The sequence below is a fragment of the Cuculus canorus genome, chromosome 1 (genome assembly GCF_017976375.1).
Source record: "Cuculus canorus isolate bCucCan1 chromosome 1, bCucCan1.pri, whole genome shotgun sequence".
NCBI classification, from domain to species: Eukaryota; Metazoa; Chordata; class Aves; order Cuculiformes; family Cuculidae; genus Cuculus; species Cuculus canorus.
Genome location: NC_071401.1, coordinates 66,938,370 through 66,957,604, shown reverse-complemented (window position 1 = coordinate 66,957,604; position 19,235 = coordinate 66,938,370). Strand labels below are relative to the sequence as shown.

General features: G+C 41.6%; 1 protein-coding gene across 10 annotated transcripts in view; it reads left to right on the top strand.

Annotated features, from left to right (window-relative positions):
• Positions 1-19,235, top strand: part of MAP4K4 (mitogen-activated protein kinase kinase kinase kinase 4) — a 161,399-nt gene that overhangs the window by 127,434 nt on the left and 14,730 nt on the right. For 2 of the 10 annotated variants that reach the window (XM_054058136.1, XM_054058114.1), the window contains 11 exons: positions 301-540; positions 3,808-3,969; positions 6,012-6,242; positions 7,165-7,271; positions 8,219-8,370; positions 9,071-9,168; positions 10,381-10,556; positions 11,083-11,203; positions 12,412-12,603; positions 15,015-15,132; positions 15,401-15,571. In XM_054058136.1, coding sequence (XP_053914111.1) covers positions 301-540; positions 3,808-3,969; positions 6,012-6,242; positions 7,165-7,271; positions 8,219-8,370; positions 9,071-9,168; positions 10,381-10,556; positions 11,083-11,203; positions 12,412-12,603; positions 15,015-15,132; positions 15,401-15,571 — 1,768 coding nt within the window. The remainder of the gene's footprint in view (positions 1-300; positions 541-3,807; positions 3,970-6,011; positions 6,243-7,164; positions 7,272-8,218; positions 8,371-9,070; positions 9,169-10,380; positions 10,557-11,082; positions 11,204-12,411; positions 12,604-15,014; positions 15,133-15,400; positions 15,572-19,235) is intronic. The other 8 variants (XM_054058189.1, XM_054058154.1, XM_054058144.1 and 5 more) reach the window with 7 other exon arrangements.

Sequence of the window (19,235 nt, the reverse complement as noted above, 5' to 3'; positions counted from 1 at the left end):
TTGTTTTATGAACTTTACACTGGATTTAGTATAAATAACTTTTTTTTTTCTTTAATAAAAATCGGTTTTGACGTAACTCTCCAATCCTGACAAGCTTAATAGTACACTCTCAACTTTCCCAACACGAGACACATGCCATGTTGGTCTAACTTAGCTCTTGGTTACACTTTAACAGTGAAATAAACAAACAAACAAACAGCAACAACAACCAGAAAAGGTGCATTTTTAACGGGATTGATAGGGATATGTCAACCATACAGTCAATTACATGTCTTGAATTACTTACACATTCTCTCAAAGGAATACAGATGGCGAGAGATGGAGGAACACCGACAGGCGGAGCGACTCCAGCGCCAGTTGCAGCAGGAGCAAGCCTACCTCCTGTCGCTGCAGCATGATCACAGGCGGCAGCAGCAGCAGCAGCAACAACAGCAGCAGCAGCAACAGCAGCAGCAGCAGCAGCAACAAGAAAGAAATAAACAAAGTTATCATACTCCTGAGCCAAAATCTCACTATGAGCCTGCTGAAAGAGCACGTGAGGTAAGTCCTGCTTGTGGGCAGGAATCTGCTACCTGCTCCTTTGCCCCTGTCTGTTGGCATCATCGTGACTATGATTCTGCTATACAATTAGAGGCCAAATCATCACTCATAATGGGCAGGATATTTTAAAAAGTTGGCCACTGGTTTCCAAACTTCAGAGAAGCTTCTGGCTACTTCTACTGCAATCATTGGAGTTCAGAGTTTTGTCATAAAGGCTAGAAAGAAATTCTGGAAGGCTGCACACTGAGGGGACCTGATTTTGTAAGCATGACATCAGGAAGTTGATCTTTATCAGACATGCTTTTATAAGAAGCATTGGCACAACTGGTGTTCTCTGGCAAGTACTGGTATTTGGTGTTTGGGAGGCAATTGGAAAGCATAAACCTATAAGGGATGCTTGCACACAGCACCTGTTTACATATTTGGTGCTTTAGCCCATGTTTTGGAAATATATGAACACAAACTTGAATTTCATTAGTTTCATTTTTAAGTGTTAAATATTCTCTTCTGAGGTCACCTCTTGCTCTTATGAAACTCTCTGGTGCTTCCTTCTTGGACTTTGAGCACTCACAAGTCAATCTGAAATCATCAGAGTGCTCTTTGTTCCAGTGAGAGGTCCCCTGTCTTCACTGGTCAACAGACAGCATTACTAAGCAAGTAATTGCCTCTTTGATGCGTACCTGGCTTTATTTCAGTGATATTATTCTTATGCTTCCCTTGAGGACCGTACTTTCCACAGACCACTAGACTGGACAGTACTGGTCAAAGCTCTTCTAAGCATTCATCACCAACGTGTGGGAACTAGGTAAATACATTTTGGAATAAGAACAAAAGAATCCTTGGCACTGTTGAACATGATAAAAGATCTTTCAGTCTACCTTTATCCAGTAGCCCTTCATTGCCTTTGAAGTATTGCTGTTTGGACTTGGTGAGAACAAACCAATTTTCTTGTAGATGGTATTATTCATAAACCATGTTTATGCTCTCTCATCCATTTCTCTTGGTGATTGAAGAATCCAATAGGTCACTTTCTCCTGGGAGTTGTTCAGACCTGTCTGGTATGTGCTGGTGCAGGCATGAAACCAGTCCTCCTGTCCTTGTTCCTAGTCTGCCTCAGTGAAATTACAGTGCCATTCCAGCACACCTGTCCAGACTGAAGGCTGGCAGTGGAGGGGTGCAGGACCATCTCTGTTCCTCATCTGCCATTTTCCTTTTGAAGTTGAGAAGGAAAGAAACTCCCTGGAGGTTCAGTGTGTTACATCCTATAGCAGAACCACTGACTCGACTATTTTTTTTTTTTTGTTCTAGTCTTTTTTTGTTGTGATCGCTCTAGCTAGAAGGAGTAAAGTGAAGGCAGAGAAAAATTGAGTTAATAGTCAGATCTTCCCAGGGATTGCTGTGTACATATGGTAGAAGTATAAGCATGATATCTCAGTGCCTGGTAGTGGGAGCAATACCAATTCATCTTAAAAGTAGACACTAATTCTTATGTCATTCTGGACATTGGAGTTGGAGAGTAAGTATTCTGTGCCTTATACTTTAGGCGTACTGCTCTCTAGAGAAAGTCTCAATCTACGGAGACGCTGACCATCAGGATGATAAGCCAAAGTTAGCTACCTTTTCTGTTCTGGCAGAGTCTAATGAGGATTAGGGTTTTTTTTCTATTCTAGTGGCAAAGAGAATATAAGGAAGAAGACTTCTAAGATTGGCTCTGGGGAGATTAGAGCAAGAAATGAGTTTTCTGGTTCAGGCAGTCAGATTACTGGAACAAGGTCTGTTTCTATCCAGAGGTGCACTGACTATCTTCTTCCTACCTCTTGTCTGGTATTAAGGACATGTGGCTCATGCAGTTTTTGTGCTGTGTGGAGGAAACTGTCTGTCATCTACAGCTAGAGACAGGAAAGCCTGTTTCTTCGGGCAGAACAACTTGGGGATTTTCCTTGTTGTATTCATAACAAGGAGTCTGTCTTGTTTTTTGAAGAATGGCTCTGTGAAGTTGAATATGATGGTGAAAATGATTGTATGGTGAAGGTGCTCGCTTCCATTACTGTTGTATTTCCCAACACGTAGTGTATTTGGTGTAGACCTGGCAGAAGCTTGTCTGCTTATTCCCGTAGGCAAACTGGTACTGTCCTCAAATTTTGGAAAGCAGAGGTAGGCTGGGTTTGTAAAGCGGCCCAGATAAGGAGTACTGGAGACTTGCCTCTGTCTTCTGACATGAGTATATGAATAGCCAGTATCTCCTGACCCTCACTGCTAGGGAACAGTTAGGAAACTATCACAATACTGGTTTTGTGCTCCAGGCACAAAGGTTAAAGCAAATCTTGTGAACAGAATCTCAACGAAAGACAACAGCCTAAGCTGCTGGTTTCATCTCTCTTTGATAAAGTGCTGGTAGTTTTAGTGCACACTGCCCTAGTTCCGGCAACATACTGTCTTAGGAAATGGAAGGATATTTCCTTTCTGTGTGGAGCCTCCCTCCATCTCTTGCCTTTCTTACTTCTCACTTTGTTCACAATGCTGTGGCCTTGCAAGAGGCAATGTTTCTGCACGAGGACCTTGCTTGGTGTCTTTTGAGGACCGAGCACTTTCTGACTTAGTCTTTCTCTCGAGGAGGCCTCAAGGTTGGTCTATGATTATTTCTGCACTTCCCTGAGAACCAGAAACAAACTGCTGGGGCTGTTCTCTGTAAGGTCATGTTGGGACTACGATAAGAAAGAAGATGACTAGTCCTAAAGTTCCATAACAAAATCTGAACTGCCTCCATTATTACTGGATAGAGTAGCATATCCTATCTCTTCTTGCATTTCCAAGGAGACAAGCACGGGAAAGCAGCTGATCAAATGACATTGCTTCAGTAAGGTGGGTGACTAAGTTAGCAATGGGAAATGTACTTCTATATTGTAAAGTTGTTTGTTTTCATGTATCCTTTGTCTTGTCTGTGAAGAAAATACTGATAGCTAGTAACCAGTCTAGGCAGAAAGATGCCCCATAATGGTCTTTCATTATATCGCTCCACATCTTACTGCCTGCTGTATCTTCTCTTCCTAGTATGGGTTTTCCATATTGGCATACTTAGACACTTTGGTGTAGTTAGCTCTGTGTTTTACAGTGCTGGGTGAAAGTGGCAGGGAAAAAAAACCTGCCAAGGCCCAAATATATTTGGTTGGGTTCTTTCTGATAAAGGAAAGGTGATACTCACCTTCATATTTCTACTGTAATTGGATTTTTTGACTTCGGATTTAATGTCCATTTATTTTGACTTAGGTGGAGGAGAGATTTAGAAAAACTAATCAGGGCTCCCCTGAAGCACAGTCTAAACAGATGGGCAAAGTGTTGGAGCCACCAGTGCCTTCAAGATCAGAGTCCTTTTCCAATGGAAACTCAGAACCTGCTCAGCCTGCCCTGCAGAGGCCGATGGAGCCCCAGGTAAATGCTCAAGAAAATCTTGGTGAGCCTGGAGGAAATGCAGAAGTCTCAACATGTTTCCATCAAATTTGCAGATCTTGGCACTTAGAAAGTCTTATGTAAATGACAGAACTGTTACACAAAGCAGCTTATTCAATAAGTTTGACCTTTATTTATTTTTGCCTATTTTATGGATAAACTGATGGATTTGTGGGTGTGTTGTTTTTGAGGGGGTTTGTTTTGCTGTTTTTTTTTTTTGTTTTGTTTGGTTTTTAACTATTAGATTTACATTAGAAATGTTACATTGCAGTATTATCTGTGCGATGGTGGAATGGTGGGCTAAACACTGGTGACCATTGCAGTGCATTTTTACAATTCAGAATCTGATCTGTGCCAAGATCTTTACTGCCAAAAAGGATGCTCAGGAAAGAAGTGAGCTTGCTTGATTTTTTAAATTCTTGTGGAAAAAGCTGACTGAACAAGTAGGTTTTAATAGTGTAAGCACTGCTTCAAAGAGATTTACAAAACATGACTAAGAAAAGCAAGTTTGTTGTCAGTAGGCCTACAGTTGCTAAATAGAGCTCTGTACCACCCCTGGAAAATCAAGTAGAGGTTGAAACCACTGAGCCGTGTGGCTGCTGTTGTTCTGTTCTTTTCTAATGGAAAGCCTCCAGATCTTGGTATCTGTATCTCATGGGAATTACAGCATGAATTTAAAAGGTAACCTTTGTCTAAAACTTAGATATAGCCAATAAATTCTGAGCTATTTAGATATGCTATAATTTAACAGTGTAGTTCTGCATTCAGTTCCTCTGTTTCCATGCAGAATTTTCTTCTCCTAAATTAAGTCTCTTGATGACAGTGCAAGCTAAAATGGTCCCTGATTGTGACTAGGTACTGCATCTCTTTTGGGCAACAGGAGAATTTGAGCAGACGGGAGAGTGGGAGAAATCTTCATCTCTTACTCATTAATTCCTGGCTTTTATTCAAACCTCTATGACTATTTCAAAATATTGGACTTGCATCTTCGTGCTCTCTGTGCCAGTTACTTTTAAAGTCTGTGTCTTCCGCTCATATTAAGGATAATCTGGCTCTTCAGCAGCTGTGTGTATTAAAATTGAGGAAATAATAATCGTCTAAAAACAAATACAATCAGCCTACTGAAACTGGGATTGAAAGGAAAGTTTTGCTTTATGATTAGGTGTGAAAACAGCGTGTTCTTCAGTTATGACCTTTCCTTCTCCTTAGTTTCAGAAATTAACTGTGAAACACAGTTTTAAGCACAAGAGGCATTAGGCTAAAGGGTCAATATGGATTTCAATGGAAATCCCAATGGAGTTTTAACTTGAGAGTCACTGTTGTGCCTTCTTAGTATGTGTAATTGAATATGTGTATGTGTGTGCTTAGTTTGTGTACAGATTTGTTTATATGTACAGTATATGGTATGTATATGGCGTAAGTATAATATGCTTTGTACATATGTATACTATATACAATATATATTATGGGATTTTTACATATATATTGCAATGAGTGTAAAGGAATAAAGGCTTTTGTGTTATGGTCTTTCTCCAAAAGTTTGGAACTGTATCTAGTTCCTGAATCTATTAGGTAACGTTTGTTGATTTGCACATTTTACAGCATTCTTTAATTTTGTACATTTCTTCAATTGGATATCCACTTCAAATTTTCCATCACACCAATGCTGCCATGAGACCTGACCAAAGCCCGCTGAAGACTGGGGAACAGAAGGCGACTTCTGTCTTGAGTGGCCTTTGAACTCAAGCTCATGGTGCAAATATTAGGTTTCCTTATCTTTTGAGCACCAGTGTATATGTATGTGGAGAGTGTATCTCACAAAAAAATACATACGTGCTGTATTTTCAAGTCTGTTACATTCTTTGGGTGCTTGCCTTGCTTTGAAGTGCATCGATTTCACCCCACGCTTACCTAATGCCATAACCAATTTGTGTCTGCCCGCACCACCTGCCTTTATTCTGTGTTAATTGGAAAGCCAGTTATACTGAGCGCATTGAATGTTTTATGTTTTGTTTTCTTGTAAGGTACAGTGGTCCCATCTGGCATCTCTCAAGAACAATGTTTCCCCTGTCTCGCGATCCCATTCCTTCAGTGACCCTTCTCCCAAATTTGCTCATCACCATCTTCGTTCCCAGGACCCATATCCACCTTCACGCAGTGAAGTGCTAAATCAGAGTTCTGACTCTAAGTCGGAGGTACCCGACCCCACCCAAAAGGCTTGGGCTAGATCAGACAGTGACGAGGTGCCTCCAAGGGTAAGGAGTAGAAAGACAGATGTGTGCTATTTTTTTAATTAATAATTATTATTTTTTTAAGGATGTGATACCCTGGGCACTGGGAAGACTGTGCCCTTGTGCCTGCATTGATAACAGTATTTCAGAAAGCATACCATTATGTAGGTGTTCAGTCAATGGGTTAATGATAATCAACTTTAAGTACAATATTGAAGCTTCATATAAAATTGGCAATTATTTATAGAATGCATCTGTTTCAGAGAGACAATTTATTATGCAAAGTTAACAAATGATTATCGTATTCAGGAAAGAATTTAAAATATCCCTGAGCTTATTGCTCAGAGTTAATTTTCTTCTTCATCTGTTAGCAACCCAAACTATGAATCATGTACATATTTAAAATTGAGATGGAACTGAACAAAAAGGAAACATTCAATATATTTCCTCCTCCTCTCCCCCTTCCACCCTCCCCACTCCCATCCACTGGGATTTGCTTCTTCTGAGTATATTCTTGCTCCCCCACCAGTCTTTGCCTTCTGCTGATCCATTCTCAGGCATTTGTTTGGTCCCCCTGAGCTTATTCTCCTAATCCTCATGCTGTTCCAGCAAATTGCTTTGTGCCTCCCCTGCTTCAGTCAAAATGCTATATTCTTTTTAAATGTCTCAGTAGTCGGAGGGTAGCAGGGTGTCTATGTGTTTGTGTGATAACTATTAAACACTACTTAATATTAAGACTAAACTTTGAGTTCTCGTCGAGATCTGAACAGCATCCCAACTAAGGTTCTTGGGGGCTTGTTTATTGTTTTTGGTCATTGATGCTAGCTTGGACGTAGAATTAAGTGTTGCTAGAATCTTATGAAAATATTGTGTGGCAGGAGAGGTTTAGTCCTCCTCTTCTCTCTCTCCCTTTTGTGGGTTTAACACAATTTTTTTTTCTCCTAAGGTACCTGTGAGAACAACTTCCCGATCGCCAGTCCTATCCCGCCGCGATTCTCCGCTGCAGGGTAGTGGGCAGCAAAATAACCAAGCAGGTCAAAGAAACTCCACGAGGTTTGTAAGCCTACATGTATTCCCCTTTCTTGCACTGGGAGGAAAGGGCTCATGGGAGGCCAGACAGTTGCAGAGAGCTTTTGGCCTTGTCTGTTGGACATAAAAGGAAAATGAATTTCAGTGCCTTTTCAGTAGTGATTAATATTAACTTCCCTTGTAGTGTGTGTGCCAACAAACACTGGTAGAATTTATTCTTCCCTCTCCTTCTTTGAGTTGCCTGTCCTCTAACTTTTGCAATAATTTCAAAATACCCCTAAGATCATTCAAATAGAATGTGGCCATTCATGAACATCTTGCCTTTTGGTGCAACATGTCATCTTGGGCATACCATGCGGATTACTGGCAGTAGAAGTGTTTGTAACATCTCAAGTGAAGAGATCTCAGAAGCTTTCTGGTCCCTCAGCCGGAACCAGACTTTAAGAAGGGGAGAAACATTCATGAGCTGCGACAGAGCATTTGAGGTCAGGAAGGAGGAGAAGAAGGGGCTGCCTCCTGAGCTCAGTAGAGCACTGTGGACAGGCCACCCTGGAATTGGCTTGGTGGACAGCAGTGAGGGTATTCTGAGAGGGAAAGGCAGTGCTGGCTTTTTGGTTTGTGCTTGGGTAGCCAGGGCACTTTTGAGCCAATTTGAAACCTGCTGCATGGGTCAAGAGAACTGTCTCCTTTCGGTTAGATAAATAAAAATGGCGGGTAGCCAGTCCCAAATAAAAAGAATAGCTTACACACACATAAGCTTTTTTTTTCTGTCATTCTAAATAAGTTAATAGGTATTTCAAAGGGAGCGGCTGCTTGGGTTGTGAAGCATTGCTGATGCCCTCAGCTCAGTGTTAAGTGCTCTTTCACATGAGTTCTTAGCAGAACACTGAGGAAGAATGATGTTTGAGTTCAGAAAGTGGAATCTGAGACTGAAGCATGTGACAAAGACTTTCTTCCCTCACCTGCTACAGCAATATAGAGCCTCGTCTGCTGTGGGAAAGGGTGGAAAAACTCGTACCAAGACCAGGCAGTGGCAGTTCTTCAGGTTCAAGCAACTCTGGTTCACAGCCTGGTTCCCACCCCGGTTCTCAGAGTGGGTCTGGAGAGCGGTTCCGAATGAGATGTAAGTCCTTCCCCCACATTTTGCAACACTGTGTTTATAAATCTGTTGAGTCGTGCAGTGCTCAATAACGAAAGATGATAGCCCTTACTGGGAAATACCTTTGAGTATGCAGTATCAAAGATTATTTAGCTTCCAGTACCCGCCCTTGGCTGTATGTCTTTGCTTGGGAAAGACAGTAGGTGCAGAAGCTGTTGTGAAAGTGTTTTAGTGTTCTCTGATTAATGTTCAGTTACTGCTGCATTTTCCCGTGTGTAAACAGGCCAGTCTCCATGCTGTCATAGCTCCCTTCCTGCTATATGTAAGGGCATCTTTTGATGCTTGCTGTCTATCACATTGGTGATTGCAGAAGGGATGCAGACTGCTATGGATAGGTCTCAGCTGGCGTACGTTCAATGCTAATGCACGTTTTCCAGCTTGTGTCCACACTGGAGTTACCTTCTTTGATTTACAAGTGTGTGACAGTTTACTTTGGCTTTTGTCATAGGTCAGCTATATAGATCACAGCTTGTGCTGTTTTTTGTGCAGCCCTTCAGGGGCAATGCAGTAGTGAATCAGTGAAACTTAACGTCTTGCTGTCAAGCACTGCCTGATAGCCTTCTCACCTCTCTTCCTCATTGCAAAGTGAAGTCAGAAAATGTATTTTAGCTCCCTGCTAAGTCTGTTTTGTTATGTGTTCTTTTCGGGGTCTTGACACATGCAGCGTCATCCAAGTCAGAGGGTTCACCATCTCAGCGTCATGAAAGTGCACCTAAAAAGCCTGAAGAGAAAAAGGAAGTCTTCAGACCTATCAAGCCTGCTGTAAGTTGTGTCGGTGTTCCCCTGTCCTTCCCACTCTTTCAGGTAGGCTCACAAAAAGTAGTGTGAGCTTCCATTCACTGTGCTATTGGGGATAAACTTCAGTTTGAGTTGGAGTTTATATCTGTGGGCTTAGGAGCATGTCCTGGATTCTGCAATTGCTTGCACATCACAATACTTTAAATGTTAGAATTTGCTCTGCTTCTGGAATTGGTTTCTGCTCTCTGATTTTCTTCCTTCCTAACCTTTGCCTTTCTCTCTTCCAATCCTGTGCTTCCTTCGGGGGCTGGACCAATGCATTTCACCTGAATTTCACAATGCTGGGCTGAATGGTGCAGGGAGAAGTGGTAAGACCTTTCTGATGTTTTCTTTATCTGACTGCTGTTACAGTTGATTACAGCTCTATGTCCAGTTATGTCTGGGGGATCACAGTGGGTTTTCACAGTATTTCCAGCTTCTCTTAAAACTTTTTTCTCTTGCCATTATTCCACACTAGCACCCAAATCTGTCAGTTAAAACTACTTTCTTAAGGAAACACAGGGATTGGTTCTTCGCTTCTGATAGTATAATGTGTGAAGTATTTGACATAATCTGTGTTCAGCCAAATGATGCAAAGCTTCGCAATTGAGGGCAAATATCACTGACTGCAAACCTCGTTTGTCCATACTACAAGCTGCAGACAGAAAAGCAGCTTGTGTCCCGTACTGTTTGACAGTCATGTGCCAGCACTAATGAATCTCGTTTCTCAGGTGAACTCTTTAGCATGGATACACGAAACTGGAAATTGATCAAAAAGTTTTAAAAAGATCAGCTGTTTGTGACTGGCAAAATATGCTGTGCCTTCAATGGCCCAGTGAGTGTTAAGATCTTCCTGCTACCTTGCTGCCCAGAGTTTCTTGTGATGGATGCTGTTAACTCCTCAAGTTTAGGAAAACAAACTGTGACAGTCAACTACTGTGTGAGAGTGGGTCTGTGTGCCTATATATGTCCTTCAGGTGGCATAATGGGATAAACTGAAGTCATAGTAAGGTTAATTTACGTTCAGAGTATAAGCATTTTTCTATAATATGGTAAGGCCTCTTCAGGTTGACTCTTTCAGTGCTTTAATGTGTCAGAAAGTGAGTTTTGGTAACTGTCACAAATGAATAAATCAAAAGAAAGAATGCTGCTGGGGGCTATAGAAACAAACTCTGACTTTGCGCCCTCTCCTATCAGGATTTGACTGCATTGGCAAAGGAATTGCGAGCAGTAGAAGACGTGCGACCTCCACATAAAGTGACAGATTATTCATCCTCAAGTGAAGAGTCAGGGACAACAGATGAGGAAGACGATGATATGGAACAAGAAGGAGCAGATGAATCTACTTCTGGACCAGATGATGTCCGAGCTGTGTTAGTTCCTTTATATTTTGCTTCTGGTTTACTCTTAGGAGGCTGAAGGAAAAGGATGTTGAATATTTTGGCTTGTATGTTAGTACTTTCAGCTTACAACAATCTATAAACAAGACATAGCAGCCTTGTCTGTTCACATTTGCAAACAGGGAGAGAAACCTTATCAAAATCCAGCTAAGCGTTTAGAAGCCAAGTTAGCAGATAAGTCTCTTAAGTAATTTCTGCAAATGGAGAATCAATTTCTCAGCCCCTCAAGAAAGTGCCATTGGTCTGTATGAAAGTGGGCTGGATTGTACTTCTATAAATGATGTCCTTCCCCTCTTCTCCATTTGATTTGTTTTAAAACAAGAAGCAGCATTTAACAAACTCCTGACTTCTTTTGATAGAGATTTCCTGTGCAGGTTATGTAAATATTCCACTCTGGTCATAATATAAATTAATTTTGACTGAGTCTTGGCGTGGGGCAGTGAAAGCTAGGGCGCAAATGCTATTATCTCACCCTAGTTATTTCTTGTCCGGCAAATAGGTCAACATTGAACTTGAGCAATGGTGAAACAGAGTCAGTGAAAACCATGATTGTCCATGACGATGTGGAGAGTGAACCTGCCTTGACTCCTTCTAAGGAGGGCACCTTAATTGTCCGACAGGTATTTCTTTTCCTTCCCTGTGCAGTCTTGCACCTTTTCTGTGCTCATTAACCCACTCGCTCATTGACCCATGCTGTTTCTACATTATATTTGTTGTTCGTATTATCAAGACACAGCTCTAGTGAATTTCAGATGAGCAAGGTGTTTGATGCATGCAAAGAGAAGAGTAGCTCTTCACCCCTTGCTACTATTTTGCATGCTTTCCAGTGACACCCATGGCAGCACCATGCAGAAAATACCTGAAAGTCTGTGGGAGAGAAGGGTAGAAAAGCTGCAGGTGTGTGGAGCAAGTGCCTGGAGCAAGAATTTAGCTTAATTTTACCGTAGAACCAAATGTGGCTCTTGGGAGTGGGGTTGGGAAAGAGGCTGGGGCGGGGGGAGCATTCAGAACTTCTAAAAATTGTTTTGAACCTCTAGTTGAGGGCATGCAGACCACCCAGGTAACACACACATAGACACACACGTACATACAGATTTGTGTAACAGGTAGTGTGGGGGAATGGAGAAGCAAAGTAGGTGGTGAGACAGAGTGTGGACAGAGCTAGAGCCCTGTGTTGTTGCCTTTGATTCTGAAAATATTGCATTCTTGTGCCTCTGAAAGATAATGATTCCCTGCTTTTAAATGAGCTCTTGTGTTAATGAGCGTGCTAGCTTATAGGAGTTTCCTTGGTAATCACATTTCTGAATTTCACAACTGAATGCCAGTTTCTTAATTGAGCCCTCTAGTTTAAAAATTAAGATTTCGTGCTTATTGTTTTAAATAGCTGAAGGCATTCACCAAACAGCCCAGGTTCGTATCTGTATAGGACTTAAGTTAGTTTTAAACAAAATAATAGGGGAAAAAATACTCTCCCCAGCCCCAAAAACGTGCTTGTCCGCATTGTGGTGGAAGACTTACCAGTGCAGTTACTCTTTTATTAATTAGTGGAACTGGCTGTGCAAGTCAACCACATGAACTAAGCTTTTCCCTCCCTGAAGAGGTGGGAATTTGCTGAATTCTAGTAGTTCTGCCCACTTCCCCTTTCCATCCAGGCATCAAGGAATGGATTATCAACTTATTTTAAAAAAAAATGTAAAAATAAATAAATGTTAAATAAATAAATGTTAAAACATAGGAAGACAGTGAAGGAGAGAAGGCGAGAGGTTGTTAGGGATATAGACCTTTAAGCAGCACTTGAGCAAGACAAGTGTGCCTGTTTTTTCTACAGAGTACAGTTGACAAAAAGCGTGCCAGCCATCATGAGAGCAATGGCTTTGCCGGTCGCATTCACCTCTTGCCAGATCTCTTACAGCAAAGCCATTCCTCCTCCACTTCCTCCACCTCCTCCTCCCCATCCTCCAGCCAGCCGACACCCACCATGTCCCCACAGACACCCCAGGACAAGCTAACTACTAATGAGGTATGTCTTACACCACAGCTGGCTGCTTTTGTAGGGTTATAGCAGCATTGCCTAGTAGCTAGTTTGCAAAGAAGCTCCAGCCAATCTCCCCTGCTTTTTTTTTTTTCTGTCACCTTTATTCCCACCCCCCAAATAACACATTTCAGTTCTATGTAAGAAGCCCTTTAACTCTAGAGCAGTCCCACGCCAAACTTGCCAGTTTACTATTTTTGCTTCCTCTTAGTGAGTCATTAATTGCATGGCATTCATTTTGAACTAAACTTGACTACTGTATTTTCAAGCCAATACTCTTTTTAAAATTTTGTTTTATTTTGGGAGCAGGCTAATTGCAAGCAGCGTGCCTCTTAAAAATCAGTGGTTAATTTTGGCTTTGTCAATAAAGGCTGGGCTAGTAACTCCACGCATATAAGGAGCTGCTTGTGGAAACTCACCCTTTGGGAGAGGAAGCGGCCATGGGGGGATTTTGCTCTTTAAAGCTTGCCACACAAGCTGGGTGAACAAATCAGGTGTTACCTGGGAGAGTTATAAAAGCCTGGGGCTATTGCTGTTTTGGAATAATGAATGGGTGGAATTTTGGTTTTTTTTTTCCAAGTATGTGTGCACTCTGAAAAGCAGCTATATAAAGATGACTGTTAACCAGCACTGGTTGTGTCCGGGTGGAGAAGCAAGGCTTGGCTGTGGGAGAAGCTCCCTCTTGCTGTCCCGGCTGATTCCAGGATGGTGCTTTCCCTTACTCACCAAGTGCTGGTGGGCAAGGCCAGTCCTTCACATGTGTAACTCCCGCGGTAGAGGAGATGCACACGTGTGAATGAAGAGTGTTGTTCTCCCCTTACCAATGCTAGCACTAAGTGAGGAGCCTGGTGTGATGGCCCCGCTCTTGGCTGGGTGATCAGCCTGGCTATCAGGGGGAGCCTCTTTCTGTGTGCAACCAGGAGTGGTACAGGGGGAGCAAAACTCGGTGAAAAGAAGCTGCTGCTTCTCAGGGTAGAGCCATCCTGCCATGGAGTGCTGTGGTGGGAAGGAGAGGTTGCAGTGGGCTGGGTATGCTGATGGCAATGCATGTCTTTACCACAGGATCAAAAATGCTTCTGAACCACGTAGCAGGAGAGTGGGTGGGAGGGTTTCCTCCTGGACATTTGGTTAGAATAATACTTAATTTTCAGTTATGCTTCGTTGTTCTTTGATCTTTCTAAAAGCATAGTCTTGTAGATTATAGATCCAAAGATATACTTGCTCATTACTTTGATCTAAGCAATAAATACGCAGGGTTTAGTTAACTCAGCTTGGGATGTGGAGGCTGTGGCAGTAAGTGGTGGAGAAGGAGCCTTTTGGTATTGAGCTGTGCAGGGGAGTGGTAGATTCCTAAAACCCATTGCTATTTTTTGTGCAGAGAGTAGAGGTTTAGAGAGATCAGAGGTTGAAGATTAGTTGATGATAAAGAAGTGACTTTAACTACATTTCCATAAAGCTGAGCAAAACCCCAGTATTGCTTGGTATAACGTAGCCACATGCACACCCTTTATAGATACACTTTTGTTTTTTCCACTTGTCCCATTCTGCTTCAGTGTGCAATGTTGTCACTATAATACTAAACTGGCAAGGATTTTTAAGTCATTCCATTTCCACTTTTAACAGTTCATTGTTTCACGTGTCTTCTTCCTTTCTTTGTTTTTTCATGCTTAGATGACATAACTCAGCAAGCACCAGTGGTTATATCCACTACATATTCATAGTTTCATATCACTGTTTGCTACACCTTCCACACTAATGAGCCCCTTTGTTCGATACAGGTTTAATGTGTTGCTTTGTCAAATAATGGTGGAAGAACCTGCTGCAGCTTTCTGGCAAGAGGCTCGGGTTAAACAAAATAGGGACAATGAGCAGTAGTGGACACTGAAACATAATCCGTCGTATAATTGAGCACTTGATCCCAGATGGTTCTAATTTTGTTCCACAAGCCAAGAGATCAAACTTTGTAACTTACTGAATTAGCTCACTTTAGGAGATGTTTCGTAAATACATAAATTTCATGTTGTAGGTAGTGGATAGCTTGAAGGTGAGATAGAATATATACATTTAAGTAGATTCTAAAAACAGAGAGACATTCCCTAGCTTTGTGCCTGATGGTAGTGGCCAGTCCTAAAAATCTTCGCTAGCAGCTGAGGCGACAGGGATGATGATTTATCTAATTGCATTTTGCTGTAACATGTGCAGTGTGCATATGTATGTAGTTCAGGTGTGGTGCCTACAGTGCATTGTGTATCTATAAAAGAAGTGTAAAAGCTTGTGGAGGCTCTGTAGCACAATTCTGTAGTGTCATAAAAATGTCTGTAGTGACTTAAAAATGTTGGTTGTTGTTATCTGTGCTTTTATTGTCATTAATATTAATAAAGTTGAAATTTACATTGCAGACTCAGTCCGCTAGTAACACACTCCAGAAACACAAATCTTCCTCCTCCTTTACACCTTTTATAGACCCCAGATTACTGCAGATTTCTCCATCTAGTGGGACAACTGTGACTTCTGTGGGTAAGTAAAGTAGCTGAAGACAACAATTGAAAAAGGATTCAGTGACTTCAGTGGCTGTTTAAAGTACTTATGAATGTTATCATCATGCTTTTTATTTTATTTGCAAGGGATTGCATAGTTTATTTCTTTTTCCATTTACATTTCTTACAAAAAGAAAGATTTGCTCAATATTCTGAGTTACTGATTTGGGTTGTTTTGTGTAAAGAATATATGGCCCGGATTTAGCACTTGAAGTTTATTACATGCATTTTACTTTTCTCTTTTTCAGTAGGATTTTCTAGTGAAGCAATGAGATCAGAGGCAATAAGGCAAGACCCTACACGGAAAGGATCAGTTGTCAATGTGAATCCCACAAATACACGGCCACAGAGTGATACCCCAGAGATTCGCAAATACAAGAAGAGATTCAATTCTGAGATACTGTGTGCTGCCTTATGGGGTAATGCAAACCTGTTCCTTCCTTGCCTCTTACACTTCAGAAGTGCAGATGTGCCACTATGAGTTTATGGTCTTTGAGACTGTATCTCTGAAAGCTTCGCCGCTTCTTTGCATTTATTCTTTGTTTGTTTGTACCTATTTGTTGCAAGAGCTGAGTATTATTATTATACTCCTGCTTTGATATAATTTCGCACTGCAATATACATGCTTCTGATAGCACAGTTCAGACTTCATTCAGCTGAGCGGGATGTCCTTTTCTCTCTAGACCCCTTTAGTACATCTGTTGAAATGTTTAGGAACTTGTGGTCATCTTTGCTCTTTGCATTGGAAACCTGGTACACATAGGGTATTCCATTTGGAAAATAATCATCTTCTTGAGCCTCTTGCTAAGATATTATTGCAAAGCTTGATTATGATGTGTGTGGTAAGATGATTTTCCACCTCAGTCATCAGTCTACATAGGAAGAAAAAGGGAAAAGAGAAGGGACATTTTCCAGTGTGAGACTGTGGCTTGGTTTCATTGAGTGGTTAATGCAGAGAGAAGTTGGGTATGGGAAGTCAGCTGACCAAGTGTGCCTGTACTTCTCATCAAAAGGGATAATGTATGACGGTGTTGATTAGTCAGGATTCTACAATGGTGAAAGGCTTAAAGCAGTGCTTGTTGTCTGCTACAATGTGGAATCACTGCTGTAACACACAAAAAGAAGATTTTTTGTGCTGTGTCATTTCTTTCTTGGCCAGAATCTATGGGGCTACCTGATTTTTTTCCTTATGTAGATGTTAATAGATGATGCTTGTGTATATTACATACGTATTTATCTACTATCCCTAAACTTACCAGACTGTAAATGCACACTCATGTAGTTTTAAAAACTATGAAGAAGAGAGTTGGCTGTTCCCGAGTCACATGATGATTGTATGGGTTACACAGTGGGCTTGTTTACATTTTCACAGCTTTTTCCAAGACTTTAGTTCCCTTTTGCAGTTACTTCCAGCATTTCTTGTTTCTCAGAACAGCACAGTTGTACTGTCCTTGCCTACAAAGCCACGTCAGTTAAATAGCTTTTTGACACTTTATCCTCTTATCTGTTTTCTTTATTTCCAGAATTTGATAGTAAGAATTTTTACCCTAATGCTATTTCTACATGTATTCATATGAATAAGTCTCTGATAAAATGAAGGCTTGTGCAAATGTAAACTTTCAGTCTGTGGGAGGGTGAAGGCAGAGAAAAATCATATCGGATCAGTAAAGATGAGTCATAATTTCTCTGGTCTGTCTTGTTTTGCCAGTAGCAATTTGTGTTAATGTTTTTTTATTTCTTTGATCTATGTATCTAACTGTTATGGTGATTTGAGGTATAGGTGTAAAATCCTAGAAGTGTTTACAATTGTAACAAAGCACTTCCTTGTTAAACATTTAGGGCCAAACTGGTAGTGGTGTAAGCTGGTAACATGCTTATTTCTTGTTAACGTTTAGCTTCCTTTACCCTTAAGCGAGGCAAGCCATTTCATGGTGATGTTTCTTATTCAAAAAGAGGGGAGCTGGCTTTACTTTTTTTTTCTTTGCCCTTGCCATTGGAAATGCTATAGTATCTGGCAGGTTGCTGATCGCATTGAGTCTGTGATTCTATTTCTTCTTGCACCAAGTGGTGAAAGTCATCGTTAACGACATGGATGCAGTAGCATAGATTTTTTACACCCAGCCTCCACAGAGAGCTTGTACTTTTTCAGGAAGCATTTTGATATGTTTGAAAAAGCAGAACTGCTTAATTGTAGGCTGGCGGTAGAAGAGCTTGGCTGGCTGTGAATAAAGACAGTGCCTGCATTTTAAATTACAGGCGCTGCTTGTCACCAGTGTACTACCTCATTAGTTTCATCTCAGCTTGGATACAGCTAAGGGAAGGGGTCGAGGACAGGCACGCATGTGAACTCAAAGCAGAAATAACTGCTCCATAAAGGCAGCAGAGGAAGAGATGAGGGTGGAGGTGGGAGAAATTGAGCCCTTATGTGCAGACTGGAAGGGACTGTGGAGGAGCAGTTTGCACATGGCTAAAGCTGGATCACTGACAGCTTTAATCAAGTGGTCCTGAAGCTGCAGGCAGGAGACCAAATACTGGGTGCTCCTTTGGTTGGTTTGGTGCTGCTGCAGCTGCAGCCCAATGCCTTGCTCTCCCTCCTTCTTTCCATCCTTTCCCAGTCTAAGCATGCCTCCTGATATGGGAGATGGATAAATGTAAAGTGCTCCCAGGAGCTATGGGACTGGAGATAGTGGGTACTGACCTAGCTGGGGTATGCAGAGGCAGGAGGAGGACACGAAGGGGATGGGTGGAAGCATCATCAGCTGAAGGAGAGCCCAAGATAGCCGCAGGCCCTCTCTGAAGACAGCAGTCTCTGGGCTTTCCTGCCTGGAAGAGGCAGAGGAGTAGCAGAGAGCAAATCTGAGCAAGAGCTGTGATGTTCTCTGGGAACTGCTGGGACCTCTGAAGTTTCCTCACTGAAAAGACAAAGTAAAATGGAGATGCATGATAGTTTCTGACCTCTCCATGGGGTACATCTGTTTTATCATCCATTTAGAAACTTTTCAGAGTTTTCCCGAGCACTGGTAGCTCAGGCCTCTTCCCATCATTACCTCCTCCTGCCTGTGGCTCTGCTCCCTCCTAACACCCTCTCACTTTTGGGAGACAGCATCTGTCCCCTTGGTTAGGGTCAGCATACCTCCCCTTCACAAACTGCTCCCTTGTCTGGTAGCTAGGGTATTGTTTAGGTAGTATTCCTCATGCTTGTGAACAATGCACTTGTTTGATCCTGTGAAGAAGTAGATGTTACCGAGAGAGACTTCTGTGCATTTGATCCATGTGCTGCGTTAGAAAAGGTTCATTAAGGATCAGCCCAGATGATGCATCCATTGGCACCAGTGTAGTTATATCTGGGAATTAACTGACTAGGGTTTAAAGCCATTAAGCAATATAACTATGATCACCTAGTGTGAATTTCACTTTTCTTATTTCATTACTTTATTATGCTTAAATATGACAAGTTTTACATTAGGATTGCAACACAGAAGGCTAATAGTGAGTCATGAATTTGGTTTGCTTTCCATTCCCAGCACTGTATCTTCCCTGTCTCTGCACAGTTTTGGGGTCTTATACTGAAACACTATTGCAAATAAATAGTCATGAAATTTAAGAGTGATAATATATTAATAAATTTTTAAAACCTAGTCTCATAAATATATATGTTCATTACTTTAAAAATGTAATTCTTTTTAAATACTAAGGTTTTGTGGACTCTTGGAAAGTGTTCCACTGGATGTGTGGACCTTTGTGTAAAGAAACTGGCCTACTGACTTTTCTCTGCTGTATTTGATCAATCTTTAGGAGAGATCTGTGGAAACACAAGGTTACTGTAATTCCTGTTGTTCTAGCATTCAGATTTTGGGAAGTTGAGGACCAACCCTGTGCCTATCCTTTTACTGGAGGGCTGCACCATAACCTGTTTCTCTAGTGAGGACCAAGCCTCTGCTACTGCTTTTTTGCAGTGTCCTTGTCAAGAGCGTCCTCTTACCAACCCCCACTACCAACAGCTAATACAGCTTCAGCATTCATAAGCTTGGGTAGCATTTTGTGCTTCACCCCTCCTCCGACATTAACATGCCTTTTTGTTTG